The sequence below is a fragment of the Canis lupus genome, chromosome 28 (assembly GCF_011100685.1).
Source record: "Canis lupus familiaris isolate Mischka breed German Shepherd chromosome 28, alternate assembly UU_Cfam_GSD_1.0, whole genome shotgun sequence".
Classification (NCBI taxonomy): domain Eukaryota; kingdom Metazoa; phylum Chordata; class Mammalia; order Carnivora; family Canidae; genus Canis; species Canis lupus.
This window is the reverse complement of record NC_049249.1, coordinates 6,183,699-6,200,191: the sequence shown is the minus strand read 5'-3', so window position 1 is coordinate 6,200,191 and position 16,493 is coordinate 6,183,699. Positions and strand designations below refer to the sequence as shown.

The 16,493-nt window shown below is 35.9% G+C and overlaps 1 protein-coding gene across 1 annotated transcript in view; it reads right to left on the bottom strand.

The window, feature by feature from the left end:
• HECTD2 (HECT domain E3 ubiquitin protein ligase 2) overlaps nucleotides 1-16,493 on the bottom strand; it is a 71,027-nt gene that overhangs the window by 49,614 nt on the left and 4,920 nt on the right. Inside the window, exon 2 of the mRNA XM_038578182.1 lies at nucleotides 1,096-1,225. Coding sequence (XP_038434110.1) covers nucleotides 1,096-1,225 — 130 coding nt within the window. The remainder of the gene's footprint in view (nucleotides 1-1,095; nucleotides 1,226-16,493) is intronic.

Below are 16,493 nucleotides of genomic sequence, written 5' to 3'. Positions count from 1 at the left end.
ATACAAGATTGTATTTAAAAGGATTGAGCATCCTTTCATATTTAGTAGTAATTGCTTAAATTTCCTCTTTTGATTGGTCTGTTCAGATCCCTTGCCTTTTCTTTATTGGAATGTTCATTTTACTGATTTATTAATAGTCTTTATGATCAATGATATGTTTTTCAAGGACTATGACATTTGTAGATGTTTATACTTTATGACTTTAAGGAATTCCTATGGAAGTTTTACATTTTTTTATGTATCTAAACTTGTCAATTTTTTGTTTTATGGCTCTTGACATTGTTATTGTGCCAAGAGATTTTTTATATAAATAACCCCCTGTGTTTTCTTCTAGTACTTTGTAGTTTTAAAAAATCTCAGGTTATTATTAGCAATATTATCCAGTCATCCTAACTCTATTTTTTTGAATAAATGAATACCACTTACATACTATATTTTTTACTCATTTATCTCTACCTATTTGGCTGTCTTTGTGGCAGTATTGCAATTACAATAGCTCTATAATATACGTACTATGGAGGAAAAGGCTCCTTCATTATTTTTGCTTGCATTTTCTTGGACACTAATTCTTATAGCGCACAAACGGCATTACTTTCTTACAATTCACACCCCCCTCGCCCCAAAACTGTTGAAAAACGTATTAAATGCAGAGAGTAAACTGGATATACTTGACATCTTGTTTTTCCCTCTCATGACCTTTTAGTATTTTGATAAAGTCTTACAGTTTTCCTCATACAGGTTTGCTTACCTTCTTTTAGGTTTATTTCTAAGTATTTCATTATTTTCCATCAAGTCTTCTAATAGATTATTCCTCAAATAAAAGAAGTCTATTGAATTTTCATATATTTGTATTGTGTCTGGCTGCCTAACCAAATTCTGTTATTCATCAGCTTTGTATGTCATTCATGCCTTACCCCAGGTAACAATCACCTAAAAATAACAATTTTGCTCCTTTCTGTAAATATTTATACAGCTTATTTTTTCATACTATATATTAACTTCACCTACCAAAAAACTACTTTTTAATAGTTTGATAATACATTTTCAGCCAAAATATACAGACTGTGTGTATAATAATAATAATTATTATTTTACCATTCTTGATGTTAGGGAAAATGAGATGTGTAGGTGAACTTCTGTTTTCAGCAGCTTCTTTCTTCTGGTTAACAGTTGAAATAAAACTGCTAAAAGTGGAAGTTTGACCTTTGGATCCTCTGTCCAAACCCTAAAAACAGAAAAGTTAACATTGCAGCATAATTCTCACTAGCTATATTTAAATTATTTTATCGCAGAAATCATAGACACTTATAACCGAGATTTTAATTTGATGATAGATATGATATATAAATAAAATATATAACACTGACTTACCTTTTCTAGGACCAAATTATTTTAAATATAAAATGAAAATGGTTGTATCATGCTACAAATTGATAAAGTTTGGAAATAGAAATATTAATGGTATCTTCCTTATAGGGTTACTGTGAGGTTTCACTGAGATAATGCATATAAAATCACTGGCACAGCTCCTCATACATCGTACATGCTCCATTCGTGTTAATGGCTCTTTTGACTTTGTATTTAGGTAACAGTATTTTTATGAGCACCACAAATATTATTTTCAATAGTTAACACACATGTGATAGATACTTCATTGATTCATTGAAGGTTTTCTTGCCTTTTGATGCAACTTTAACAGTTTAGGTAAAAAGATAAACTTTTTAGAGTTCATTTCTTTTTAGGCACTGTGACTATACTTTGAGTGTACCAGGATTTAAAAAGGTAATGCTAACATAATAAAGGCCATAGATGAAAAACCCATAGCTAATGAGGAAAAAACTGAGAGCTTTTCCTCTATAGTCAAGAACAAGACAGGGATGTCCACTCTCACCATTGTTATTTAACATAGTCCTGGAAGTTCTACCTACAGCAATCAGACCACAAAAAGAAGTAAAAGGCACCCAACTCAGCAAAGAAGAAGTAAAACTTTCACCTTTTGCAGACGACATGACACTATACATAAAAAACATGAAAGACTCCAGGAAAAAACTGCTAGAACTGAAAAATTCAGTAAAGTTATAGGATACAAGATCAATATACAGAGATCTGCTACATTTCTCTACACCAATAATGAAGCAGCAGAAAGAGAAATTAAGGAATCAATCCCATTTACAATTATACCAAAAATAATAAGCTACCCAGGAACAAACCTAACCAAAGATATGAAAGCCTGTGCTCTGAAAAAACTGATGGAAGAAACTGAAGATGACACAAAGAAAGGGAAAGATAGTCTATGCCATGGACTGGAACAACAAACACCATTAAAATGTCTATACTACACAAAGCAGCCTACATATTTAATGTAATCCCTATCAAAATACCAATGGAATAGTAATAATACTGCTAGAACAAACAATCCTAAAATTCATACAGAAACACAAAAGACCCTGAATACCCAGAGCAATCTTGAGAAAAAGAAAAGCAAAGCTGGAGGCATCACAATTCCGGACTTCAAGTTATATTACAAGCCTATAATGATCAAGACAGTATGGATATTGGCACAAAAACACGCATATAGATCAATGGAACAGAACTGAGAACCCAGAAATGGACTCTCAACTCTAGAGTCAACTAACTTTCAGCAAAGCAGGAAAGAATATCCAATGGAAAAAAGATAGTCTCTTCAACAAATAGTGTTAGAAGAATTAGACAGTTAGACACAGATGAATGAAACTGGACCACTTTCTTACACTATACACAAAAATAAATTTGAAATGGATGAAAGATATAACTGTGAGGCAGGAATCCAGAAAAATCCTAGAGGAGAACACAGGCAGCAACGTATTTGGCCTCAGCAGCAACTTCTCACTACACACATCTCTCTCTCTTTTTTTTTTTTTTTTTTTAAGATTTTATTTATTTATTCATGAGAGACACAGAGAGGGAGAGAGAGAGAGGCAGAGACATAGGCAGAGGGAGAAGCAGGCTCCATGCAGGGAACCTGACATGGGACTCAATCCCGGGTCTCCAGGATCAGGCCCTCGGCTGAAGGCGGTGCTAAACCGCTGAGCCACCGGGGCTGCCCATCACTACACACATCTCTGGAAGCAAGGGAAACAAAAGCAAAAATGAACTACTGGAACTTCATCAAGATTAAAAGCTTCTGTACAGCAAGGAAACAATCAACAAAACTAAGAAGCAATCTATAGACTGGGAGAAGATATCTGCAAATGACATATCTGAAAAGGGTTAGTACCCAAATCTATCTATAAAGAACTCTTAAAACTCAACACCCCAAAAACGAATAATCCAACTAAAAATGGGCACAAGACATGAATAGACATTTTTCCAAAGGAGAGTACAGATGGCCAACAGACACATAAAAGATGTTCAACATCACTTATCATGAGGGAAATGCAAATCAAAACTACAATGGAGCTATTCCCTTACACCTGGTCAGAATGGCTAAAATCTACGAAACAAGAAACAAGGTGTTGGCGAGGATGTGGAAAAAGCGGAACCCTCTTGCACTGTTGGTGGGAATGCAAATTGGTGCAGCGACTCTGAAAAGCAGTATAGAAGTTCCTCAAAAAGTTAAACAGAACTACCCAATGATCCAGCAATTACACTACTAGGTATCTACCCAAAGAATACAAAAATACTAATTCAATTATGGAAAGAGCTTGAATGTCCACCGACTGATGAATGGATAAAGAAAACGTATACACACACACAGGAGTATTACTCAGCCATAAAGGAGTGAAATCTTGCCATTTGCAACAATGTAGATAGAGCTTGAGAGCATTATGCTAAGTGAAGCAAGTTAGAAAAAGACAAATACCACTGATTTCACTCATATGTGGAATTTTAGAAACAAAACAACTGAGCAAAGGGCAAAAAGAGAAGGAGGGGGGCAAACAAAGAAACAGACTCTTAACTATAGAGAACTAACTGACAGTTACCAGAAGGGAGATGGATGGGGGGATGGGTTGGGTTAAACAGGAGATGGGATTAAAAAAAAAAAAGATAATGCAAAGCACTTAGGGATCCTTAGGTGCATATAACAGCACAGTCTTTCTATAGCACAGAATCTATCCATTAGCGTACTTTCCACAAAACAGTAACTGTATAGTCCATAACATGTAATTCATCTGTACTTTATAATTATAAGTAAAATATTATGAGGGCAATATTCAATTATGGAGCTACCTCAGGGTTTATTCCTAGCTCTAGATCTTTCTAGCTTACAGATGCTTAATAGAACATAACTACCTCCCTGATATTCACTCCTTTACTCTAAAGGTAATTTCTTTGCTTTCAGAATAGTTTCCTTTTCCTCTCCTCCTTCCTAATTCACTGAGTTCCATTTGCCTTTTCAGAATTAGCTCATATACCATGTAGCAAAAACATTCACGATTACCAAGGATTGACTCTCCCACATTCCTGACTCTCTTATAGATAACATGGGATCATCTGATTCATTTTCATAGGGCCACAAGTATAAATTTTGCTTGCCTACTGACTAGATTTAGGTTCAGTGAAGACTCATTAGTATTTACGTGTTAGGATTAGTCTACATGAGCCAGTCTATTAGACATGTTGCCTAACTAAAATAATCTTCTAATAGATGTAATATATGAATCTGGTACCACAATCATAAACAGTATCATTTAGAGTCCTGTACAAAACCTACAACGTGATGAGTGGCTCAACAAATGCCTATAATATATAATTCACTTATTGACTACTTGCTATATAGGCATGGTGTTGTATTAAGTACCTTAATATACCATTCCTCTGAGATATGTATTTATACCTCACTATATGAATAAGGAAATTGAAGGACCAAGCCCAAGTTCACAGAGCTGGTAAGTGGGAATTCAAGCTCTGAATGACCCTGAAGTCTGTACCCTTAAATAACCATATATCAATCTCTCCATATAGTAGATATCACTATTAAGAGTTTATCCTGTGACAGTAGGTATGTTACACATATCAGACTGTTTACGCAACACTTTGTGGCTACTCTAGATTTTTACAGATATATGCTGAATGAAAATTCTATAGCTTTAGAAGCAATTCACGTAAGCAGAGGAAATCAACATAAGGAGAAAAACTTAAGTGTATTTTAAGGAAATTAGGTCCTAGCAATCTAGGAAAGACTCAACATTTTATTTTCCTCCTGCTTCTTCTACCCCTTCTCAATAAAAGAAGTTCCTAAAGAACATTGCTTAGTTCACTTGTGGATTCTCTGAATAATAAAAAATAACTAATTCAATCAACAAATCCATTTAACAGCCAATCAATTCTAATCGCTAACAGATTCCTGAGGAAAGAGAAAACTGGGGAATGCGATAATAAGACAGTGATATCCAGTATTTTTCTTGGTAAATTATAGCAATAAACTCAAATTCACAGAACAAGTATGTTGATTAGAAAAATAAAATCAGGGGGATCCCTGGGTGGCTCAGCGGTTTAGCGCCTGCCTTTGGCCCAGGGTGCGATCCTGGAGTCCCGGGATCGAGTCCCGCATCAGGCTTCTGGCGTGGAGCCTGCTTCTCCCTCCTCCTGTGTCTCTGCCTCTCTCTCTCTCTCTCTCTCTCTCTCTCTATGTATATCATAAATAAATAAATCTTAAAAAAGAAAAAGAAAATAAAAATAAACTATACATTTGAAAAAGTAAATCATTCCTTACTATAAATATGAGGATACTTAAAAATTTTGTTAACTACTAGGGCCATGTTTGCTTACTTGTATGTTTTGTTCTATAGAACATCTTAAATACTAGTGGGAACAAAAGCCAAATTTGATGAATTATATTTCATTTATACATAGTAATTAATAAAATAACCAATTTGTGAAATGAGATCAATGAATAGCCTCTCAGTAATGTAGCTTTGTCGACTTAGCTTTAAATATCTGCAATAATTTAATATACCAAGGGCAGTGTTGTTTTTTCATTGATAACTGTCAGAAACAGTTAACTGCTATCTAGGACTGAGCAACAACAGGATTTAGGGAGCAGTGTAGTTGAAACAGAGAATCAGATAGGGAGAATGGCCCAGTGAGATGAGACTGAAAGACAGGCAGAAACCACATCATGAAGCCCTCAAGCCATGGAGTAGAAATGATGTGCTAGAAGGAGAAAAGGGAAAAATCACTGAGGACTTCTAAGCAGGGTGTGACATGATCATATCTGTAACCTAGCAAAATTATTCTGTCAGCAGTGTAAGGAAGAGGCTAGAAGGAAGTAATACTAAAAGCTAAACCAGGCCTATCAGAGAACATAAAGTCTGAAGAACCAAGACAACAGGAATAAGGAATGAGGAGTCATGAAAGGCTGGGCCAAAGAAATGGCATGATATAACAGTTACTTCAGTTCCAAATGTGAAGCATAATAAGAATCACAAAATGTTTCTGTCAATTACAAAATAAATAACATATAATGCTTTATTTCAAAGTTCAAGAGAACAGGCACTCTTTGACACCTCATGATAAACAAGAGGGTGTATGTCTTAAGAATATGTAAAAACTCGAAAATTCTAGACTGGGTTTTATAAGAATATGATTTGTGAGTGACTGGAAAAGGAATCAATGCACACTAGGTAAAATCATGTTTCTTGTGCCAAAATAATGGATTTTTTCCTAATTGACAAGGTTATCATCATGCCACTGTCACATAGCAACTGTTATACAAAACTAATATAAAGACAGAACTGTGGGAAATATGGACACACTTCCTTTTATTATACTTTATTTTTCACAGATACTGCATTTTTACAAATTTAAGTTTTGTGGAAACCCTGGATCAAGAAATCTATCAGCACCACTTTTCCAGCAGCATTTACTTACTTTGGGTCTCTGTGTCACATTTTGATAATTCATGCAATATTTCAAACTTTTTCATTATTATCATTATTATTATGATCTGCAATCAATGATCTTTGATGTTACTATTGCAATCGTTTCCACAAATCACACCCATATAAGATGGCAAACTTGATCAAGTGTGTGTGTTCTGACTGCTTCATGACCAGCTGTTCTCCCATCTCTCCCCCTCTCCCACTTCCCTACTCCCTGAGTCACAACAATATTGAAATTAGACCAACTAAAAACCCTACAATGGCCTCTAAAGTATTCAAATGAAGGCAAGAGTTGCATACTCTCACTTTATATCAAAAGCTAGAAGTGATTCAGCTTAGGGAAGAAGATATGATGATGTATGAAATGTGTGAAAATTAGGCCTCTTGCTCCAAACAGCCAAGTTGTGAATACAAAGGAAAAGTAGTTCTTGAAGGAAATTAAAAGTGCTACTCCAGTGAACACACAAATTATAAGAAAACAAAATAGCCTTATTGCTAATACAGAGAAAGTTTTAGTGGTCCACATAGAGGATCAAACCAGCCACAACATTTCCCTTAAGACAAAACCTAATCCAGAGCAAGACTCTAACTCTCTGAAATTCTATGAAGGCTGCGAGAAGTGCGGAAGCTACAGAAAAGTTGGAAGCCAGCAGAAGGTGCTTCATGAGGTGTAAAGAGAGGAGCCATCTCCATAACATAAATGTGCAAGGGAAGCAGCAAATGCTGATATAGAAGCTGTAGCAAGTTATCCAGATTTAGCTAATTCATGAAGCCAGCTGCACTAAACAAGTTTTTCAGTGTAGACAAAATAGCCTATTGGAAGAAGATTCACGTAAACTATAAAACTTTCATAGAAAGAGGAAGTTAATAAATACCTGGTTTCAAAAGACAGGCTGATTCCCTTTCTAGGGGCTAATGCAGATGGTGATTCTAAATTGAAGCCAATGCTCACTGGCCATTCCAAAAACACTAGAGCCCTTAAATATTATGCTAGATCTATTCTGCTTGTACTCTTAATAGTGGAATAATAAAGCCTGGGTGACGGCACATCTGTTTACAACATGGTTTACTGAGTATTTTAAGTCTGCTGTTGAGACCTACTGCTCAGAAAAAAGATGTCTTTCTAAATATTACTGCTACTGACAATGCACCTGGTCACCTGGGAACGCTGATGGAGATGTACAATGAACTGAATGCTGTTTTCATACCGCTAACACAACATCCATTCTGTAGCTCATGGATCAAGGAGTCATTTTGACTTCTAAGTCATATTTAAAAAATACATTTCATAAGGATGTAGCTGCCCTAGATAGGAATTCCTTTGATGGATCTGGGCAAAGTCAAATGAAAACCTTCTAGAATAAAAACCTTCTGGAAAGGATTCACCATTCTACATGACATTAAGAACATCTGTGACTCAGGGGAAGAGGTCAAAATATCAATATTCACAGGTGTTTGGAAGAAGTGGATTCCAACCCTCATGGATGACTTTTAAGGGGTTCAAGATTACTGTGGAGAAGTTACTGCTAATGTGGTAGGAATAGCAAGAAAACTGATTTAGAAGTGGAGTCTAAGATGTGCCTGAACTGCTGCAATCTCAGGATAAAACTTCAACAGATGAGGAGTTGCTTCTTATGGATGAGCAAAGAAAGTCGTTTCTTGAGATGAAATCTAGTCCTGGTAAAGACTGTTGAAATGTCAACATAAACTTAGTCGATAAAACAGAGGCAGGGTTTGAGACAATTGTCTTCAATTTGGAAAGAAGTACTATTGTGGATATAATGCTATCAAACAACATCACATGCTACAGAGTAATCATTTGTGAAAGGAAGAGTCAATTGATACAGCAAATTTCATTGTCTTATTTTAAGAAACTGCCATAGCCACCCCAACCTTCACCAATCACCACCCTGATCAGTCAGCAATCAACATCAAGGCAAAGCCCTCCACTAGCAAAAAACAAAACAAAACAAAACAAAACAAAAATTATGACTTACTGAATCCTCCGATGATGGTTAGCATTTTTTAAGCAATAAAGCATTTTTAAATTAAGGTATGTATATTTTTCTCAAGATATTATGCTTTTATATACTTAATAAGCTACAGTATAGTACCAACATAATTTTATATGTATTGGGAAATGAAAAAAATTTCATTTGACTCACTTAACTGTGACACTTGCTTTATCGCAGTGGTCTGGAATTGAACCTGGAGTATCTCTGAGGCATGTATGATATGAGCTGACAAAGAAGATAAAGAATCAATAGCCAAAGAGATGTGCAATCCAAGAAAAGGTGATGTGTTACAAATGAAGGGAGGATCAAGTTTCAAGAGAAGTGGGTCGATGATGTTAAAGAATGGAGACTGAAAAAAAAAAAAAAAAAAGAATGGAGACTGGTTAGGTCTAAAATGTGCCTACTAGAATGACCAACTGTGAAATCTTGTGGACACTGGAGACCACAGATTCAGTAGAATGCTGGTGGCAGAAACTATATGAACTGGACTAGTGAATGACTGGGAAATTAGGAAATGTAGGCAAAGAGCAAGGATTGCTCTGTCCAGAAGTTTTACAGAAGAGGAGAAAGGCTAAATGGCTGGAAGGGGACAAAGGTTTGAGGGAAGGTAACACTGAGCATATTTCATGGCTGCCAAATCCAATGTTTGCTTCTGTGGTCCCCACAGCATTACTGCTATTCTTTGTGCAGGAATGGCCACAGATGGGAGCAGAGATAGGCACTCAACCAGAAGGCAGCCATCTGTAGCCTGGGTGGCCACATGTTAGGTGGCCTGGCATAAAGAGCATTGATGCTTTCTAGTATGTAATCAGAAAGAGGTCTTTCCAGATTTTAGATGAAGGAATATGGAAACGAGTGCCCGCCCAAGAGTGAGAGAACAGCCAATCTCTGTTCCAGTTTGCTCTCTGGTTCTGATCTATGTGTGTGTGTATCATTCCAATAAACCCCCCTTTTCCTAAGGGAGGCATATATGGGCTGGCTTTCTGTTCCTTGTATTAAAAAACAAAAACCTTACAAGACAATGGGGGAAAATCCTTGGTCTAGTAAGTCTTTTAAGATGGCTATGTTCCCAATACTTTATATTTGAAATGACATGGAACAAATCATGTACAATTTCAGAGGCTGACAGCACACTACAGATGATTAATAAAAGCAAACTTGCAAATCTGCCGTTGCCCCAGACTAGCTCATAGAAGAGAAATCTTACACATAACCTAATACTTTCACAAGAGAAAAACAGGGCAGCATTGTTTGGCCATGGTAAACTAAAAAATAGAGAATGAACTCAAGAAGCTATTGGGTACTGACATCAAACATCAGACTAAATTGAAGGTTAGAGAACATTACTGAGTCTTCTAAGAATTGGATCTACCACAGTTTATTACATCTGGTTTCCTGAGGAGTTTTGGAAATGCAATCTATGAGTTCTACAGCAGAAGAACACTAAGGATGAAGCCCTGGAATGTGGCCAGCCTACAAGCAGTGGGCTGGATATGCTGAAGAATAGAGAGTAGCAGGATACCAAACCAGCTGTTACAGATTGAGGATAAGCACAAATAGAGAACACGGGTTAAAAAAAATCAAGAATTCATTGAAGAAAAAAAAAAACCCTCAAAAATATTTAAACCTGGCATAATAAATAATAGACTTGACTCTCTAGGCAAAGGTTCAACAAATAGCAGAAAAATGTTCATGTACTAATTATGTAACTAATCAAAGATCATATTTCACAAGTACTAAAATGGACCTCAGTGGTCTGACTATTCATAATCATAAATAATTTCAAAAAATATAGACAAATACTTAGATTATGTTCTGCTATTGTTAACATATAATATTACCAATCTTATTTTAAATTTTAATACAAACTTCTATTTCCAACCTTTACTAAGGATCAAACTACACCTGAGTTATATTTCTGATTTATCATATTTTTAAAAAGACTTTATTTGGGGCACTTGGGTGGCTCAATGGTTGAGCATCTGCCTTTGGCTCAGGTCGTGATCCCACTGTCCTGGGATAGAGTCCCACATCAGGCTCCCTACAGGGAGCCAGCTTCTCCCTCTGCCTATGTCTCTGCCTTTCTGTGTCTTTCATGAACAAATAGAACCTTAAAAATATGTATTTTATTTATTTATTTATTTATTTATTTATTTATTTATTTATTTATTTGAGAGAGAGTATAAGCAAGGCAGAGGGAGAGGGGGAGGGAGAAGCAGACTCCTCACTGAGCAGGGAGCCTGATGGGGGCTCAATCCCAGGACCCTGGGATGATGACCCAAGTGGAAGGCAGATGCCTTCTCGACTAAGCCGAGCCTCCCAGGCGCCCCCTTTATCATATTTTTCACCAGGTGCTAGTAAGACAGCTATTCATGGTTTTCTGTGATAACTTTTGTACTGGATACCAAGTTCCATCATATTCAGGATTCTGGTAAAATTTACCTTGCTTATCCTCTATCCCCCAAAAGCTGCTGCAGAAGATACAACATTTCTGTTCACATTCTAAACCAATCACTGATAAAAGAATACGTTGGCTCTCTCTGTTCCATCATGAAACACATTTTAAGACCATAATATCTCACTATCTTAGAGTTTTTGAATTAAAATATTTTAAATTGAATTCTTATATCTACAAAATTAATTATTCATAACATGTTTTAAATTACTAGTTTTGTGAACAAGCTGGGAAATGTTTGCATTTTAAACCATATCAAGTAAAAATTAATATTACATTCCAGCTATTTAGAAGGTCAATTGGCAGAAGTTTTACTTACTGAAGAGACAAATGCTACAAATATATAGATAGGTGGACTCTGCATAGAGCTCTGTGATGAGGTCAGCTCTGGATGCAAAGCTGTCACAGGGATCCAGTTAACAGGACATGTTAAATTGTGTTTAGTATCTTCTGAGAGGTACATAAAGTATTTTAGAAAACGCTCCATACAATAAATAATGATTAGGCATTCTAAAATGTTCAATAACACTTGGTTGGTTGGAAAATACACTTATGTAGAATACTGGTCATCAATAATGCCCAATAAAAAGCAAACAAAGAAAATTCAACATATGTTACGGTAGTGGCTCTCAAACTTTCTGGTCTCAGGATCCCTTTACACTCTTAAAAATTATTGCATGTATTAATTCCTTTTAAGATAACAATAAACCCATTTATGGAAAATATATTTTCTCAAACAACAAAAAAATCTTAGTGAGAAGAATGGCATTTACATTTTGCAAATCAATTTTTTAACATCTGACTTCACAGAAGACAACTGGATCCTTCTATCTGCTTCTGTGTTCAATTTGTTGCAATACCAAGTCACGGTATCCTTTAGTAAACTACACTCTACACCCAGGAGAATGAGTAGCAATAAGACAAGACAAATGACATCTTCATATCATAAAAGTAGTTTCGACCTCATGGACCTCTGTAAGGATGTGGAAGACAACACTTTGAGGACTGCTACAATAGGGATAAACAATAATTAAAACTACAAATGAATTAAAGATATCTTGGGAGGACAAGAGGAGATCATCTAGATCTACACTGTCTAATATGCCATTTGCTAGAGGGGGCTATGCAGCACTTGTAATGTGCTAATCCAAACAGATATTTAGTAAGTGTAAAATACACAATTTTCAAAGGCTTTGTATGAAAAAAAAAAGAGGTAAAGTATATCAACCAGTGTCTATATTGATTAAATACTGAAATGATAAATTTCCAGATATGTTGGGCTAAATAAAATATATTATTAAAAGTAACTTTACCTCCTTTTTCATTCTTTTTGATGTAGCTATTAGAAAATTTTAAATTACATATGTGGTTCGCATTGTATTTCTCCTGGACAGAGCTCATCTAGACAGATGAAAACATATTTTCCTACATTAGATCCAATATAGCATACAAACTTAGGAAAAAGAAGAGAATTATTCTGATTCAGAATATCCCCACATAATTTTTGGAAGAAGGGATTTGCTGGAAAGGTAGTGAATTTAAATATGGTATAAAATACTCCACAGACAAAGCATAAGAGATCTCTAAATGAATAAAAACTGAGTTTCTTGCTTTGGTAATCTCTGATATGGATATAGGGACAATAGCAATCTATACTTTGGGGCATACCTCACCAAATTTATTTTTCAAGTTTAAAGATAAATATTTCAGCAACAGGTTAAGTACTCCTAATATAATGCATAATGCATGTATCATTCAGTATCAACGAATCCAGAGACTACCTATAATGCACAGAAAAAGTACAGAGAGTAGCTTCCTATGATACTGAGTGAAGGCTAGTGTGTCAAAAGACAGATGAAAAAAAAAGTACATTTATATGTTTTAAGTTAAAATAAAAAAATATTTAAGATAGTCTGCTTTACCAACTTTTTATAGAAACTGACCAAGTAGGGTCATATCAGATGAGAGGGCTCAATTATATTTAGTTTACAAAGGGGACTATTTTAGGCCCTGTTACCGGGTAAAGATACTTTTTCTTTTTTGTATGTTTTTTCACAGTTCCCTATTAGGGTGCTGGGTTATAAAATCAGAAGTGCTAACTTTGCTGGACAGCCTTCTATTAAGATGTGAAAAGTTAGCTATTTGCAAGGGGTGAACTTCCCTCTCAGACTAAGTAGCACCAGTCCAAGTGGAATTACTTTTCTTTAAGTGATATAAATCACCTCTTTCAAAGGAGACTAGGAAATAAGGATGTGGATTCTGAAACAAAATTTCCACACCAAGAAAGTTACAATGCAATTAATCTTACAAAGAACTGAAAACTTTATACAAAAGAAATGTTAGTCGGAAGCTCAGAAAATTCAGTGTTCACTCATCAAGAAGGCAAGGTGGCATGGGGGAGAGTCTATTCACTTATTTTACAACCTCGGAAAAGAAAAAAATTGCAGCAATAGATTATCATTATATAGTAAAATACTACTTTAAAAATGTATGATTTGATGCAATCACAATTCCTCAACCAATCTGCTGTTCTTTAATAAAAACATGTGGATCAAAACCAAGTTATTTTGAAATAGAGCTTTCTTTAATGACTAGGCTCAGACTTCCGACAGACTTTTCAATTCAGTTGAATTAGTAACATTTCAGTAATTTCTATGTTTAAAAGGCATATTCATTTACTATAATCATTCCCCAAAACATGTTTTTTGACTGCTTACCAAAATGTTACTAAGTTACAAATACCAACTTAGGAACAACTAGTTACTCATGTAAGGCTTACTAGTCTAACCTTTTTGCAATGCAAGAAGGAATCCTTCACCCACAGAGTAAACTTATATTAGAAACAAAACAAAACAAAAACAGTAGAAAAAGTAGGGAAATCAAAGCTTCCCAGAGTTTTCTCAGCTCCACCCACTTCCTTATTTGTCTTCTGTTGATCTTTCCCTACTCTTGTCTTCCTCAACTCAAACAAAAAATAAGCAAGTTAATTTCCAAACTCTATGCCAAAATAAGCTGCTACTCTGGCAACACTAGTTCTACCCTTTTGAAGCTATTTGTTTTCCTCTTCAAAAAGAAATGTATATGACCCCAGGCATACACCAGCCCCAAAGAGTTCAGAGAATGCATGATGTCCTCTAATTCAGTGTGTGTATGTGTGTGCGCGCCACAGTGGAAAAGGAAGATGGGGGTGGTACAGGGCTGGAGGCTTGATATAGAACAGTAGGAAGGAAAGTACCAAAGCCACAGGACAGAATTAGAAAGGGCTGGCTGGCTTACAAACAGATTTCCAGCTACAGAGGTTGGTTTGAAGATAACAATATCATCATCCAACATTTATTGAGTGCTCACTATGTCAAGTGCTCACTATGTCCTAAAAAATGCCTATGTATATTAATTTAATCTTCTCACTATGGTTCAGTATCTTACAGGGTACTCTTGGAGGTTCCCTGGTTCATAACTTACAATGACCACTTTTCTCCAATTGTTACATAGAGTCAAATTACTTGTGTCCTAACATCCTGAATTAGTTACAGTTGAGAGAATAAGCAGGCAACAACATAATGGCCATGCAGTTAAAAAAAATTGACAGATTTTACAACCCACTCAAAATTAGAGACACCCTGGATATGTATTAATATAGCTATCACCCTCCTTTTTGTGTCTTAAAACTCTGATTATTTTTCTTTAAAGAGATCGTTTTATTTTACATAGAAAATTCTTTCATTCATACCATTAAAACTGACACTATCAGATATCCTAGAACACACTTTCTCCTCCATAATAGTTCTATCTCTGGTAACAAAATTTTGAACAAACTTGTCACTGGACCACATCCTCTTCTCAAAAATAACAAATATTGCTTTAGGTGCAGGCTCTTTGAACCACATTGCCCTGACCATAGATACGGTATATAGAAAGAACATGGGTTTCTGAGTCAGAAACATATCCATTTTAAACCAAATTTTTCTCCTTACTAGCCATTTACCCTTCAGCAAGTAACAGGTAATCTCTGTGACTCTTGGATTCCTTTTCTGTGACATGAGAATAGCTTCCACACCATCACAGTGGTTGTGATTGTTTTTGATTGCAATCTAAGCAAGAGATATAGGGAAGATGCTTAGCATACAGTAGGTACTCAAATACTAGCTTGTATGTTACTTATATATATTTAACATATACATATAGGATGTATTTTTATAACATCTGTGGTTTATTAAATTGCCTAAAACACCTACGGCATCACAGCCTTCACTCTTTCCCGTCTCACCTCTTATTTAAAACACAATGGACAAAGGGCACAAGAGTCTTCATATATAAGATCGTTCCAGCTGAGTGAAGTAAGTCAATCGGAGAAGGACAAACATTATATGTTCTCATTCATTTGGGGAATATAAATAACAGTGAAAGGGAATATAAGGGAAGGGAGAAGAAATGTGTGGGAAATATCAGAAAGGGAGACAGAACATAAAGACTGCTAACTCTGGGAAACGAACTAGGGGTGGTGGAAGGGGAGGAGGGCGGGGGGTGGGGGTGAATGGGTGACGGGCACTGGGGGTTATTCTGTATGTTGGTAAATTGAACACCAATAAAAAATAAATTAAAAAAAAAAGATCGTTCCAAATGCCTACATGATCAGTGTTTATGTGAGTTCACACACACATATGTGTACTTGGAATGCTGTTGGCTGGATTGCCTTTTGATGTAAACATTTTTCTCTGAGAGAATTTGTCTGGAAACTATAGAATCTTTTTCCGTATCAATCTTCCTTCTTTTCTATTCTGTTCTCTAATAAGGTTCCACATCACATGGGTTCTTCCATCTCTTTCCATTATCACATGGCCACCACCTGAGTGGACGCACCTGTCACCTTGGGTACCAACTTCAAAGCTCAAAGCTCCTTCCTTTGTGCCCTTCCTCCTCCCCCTCCAGGCCAACTACCGCTAATCACTACTGTGGATTTCATTATGTCATTCCTTTATTTTAAGCAACTCCAGGGGCTTCCCAGTAACCACAGGAAAAAAAAAAAAAGTCCATACTTCTGTGCCTAGTGATCTGGCTCCAGCCCCCATGCAATCTTACTTACCTCCCACAAGTTCCCAGCACGCTTCCATTGGGCTCACTGTATTACTCCCTAATGCTTTTCCTTAAGCCTTGTTCATG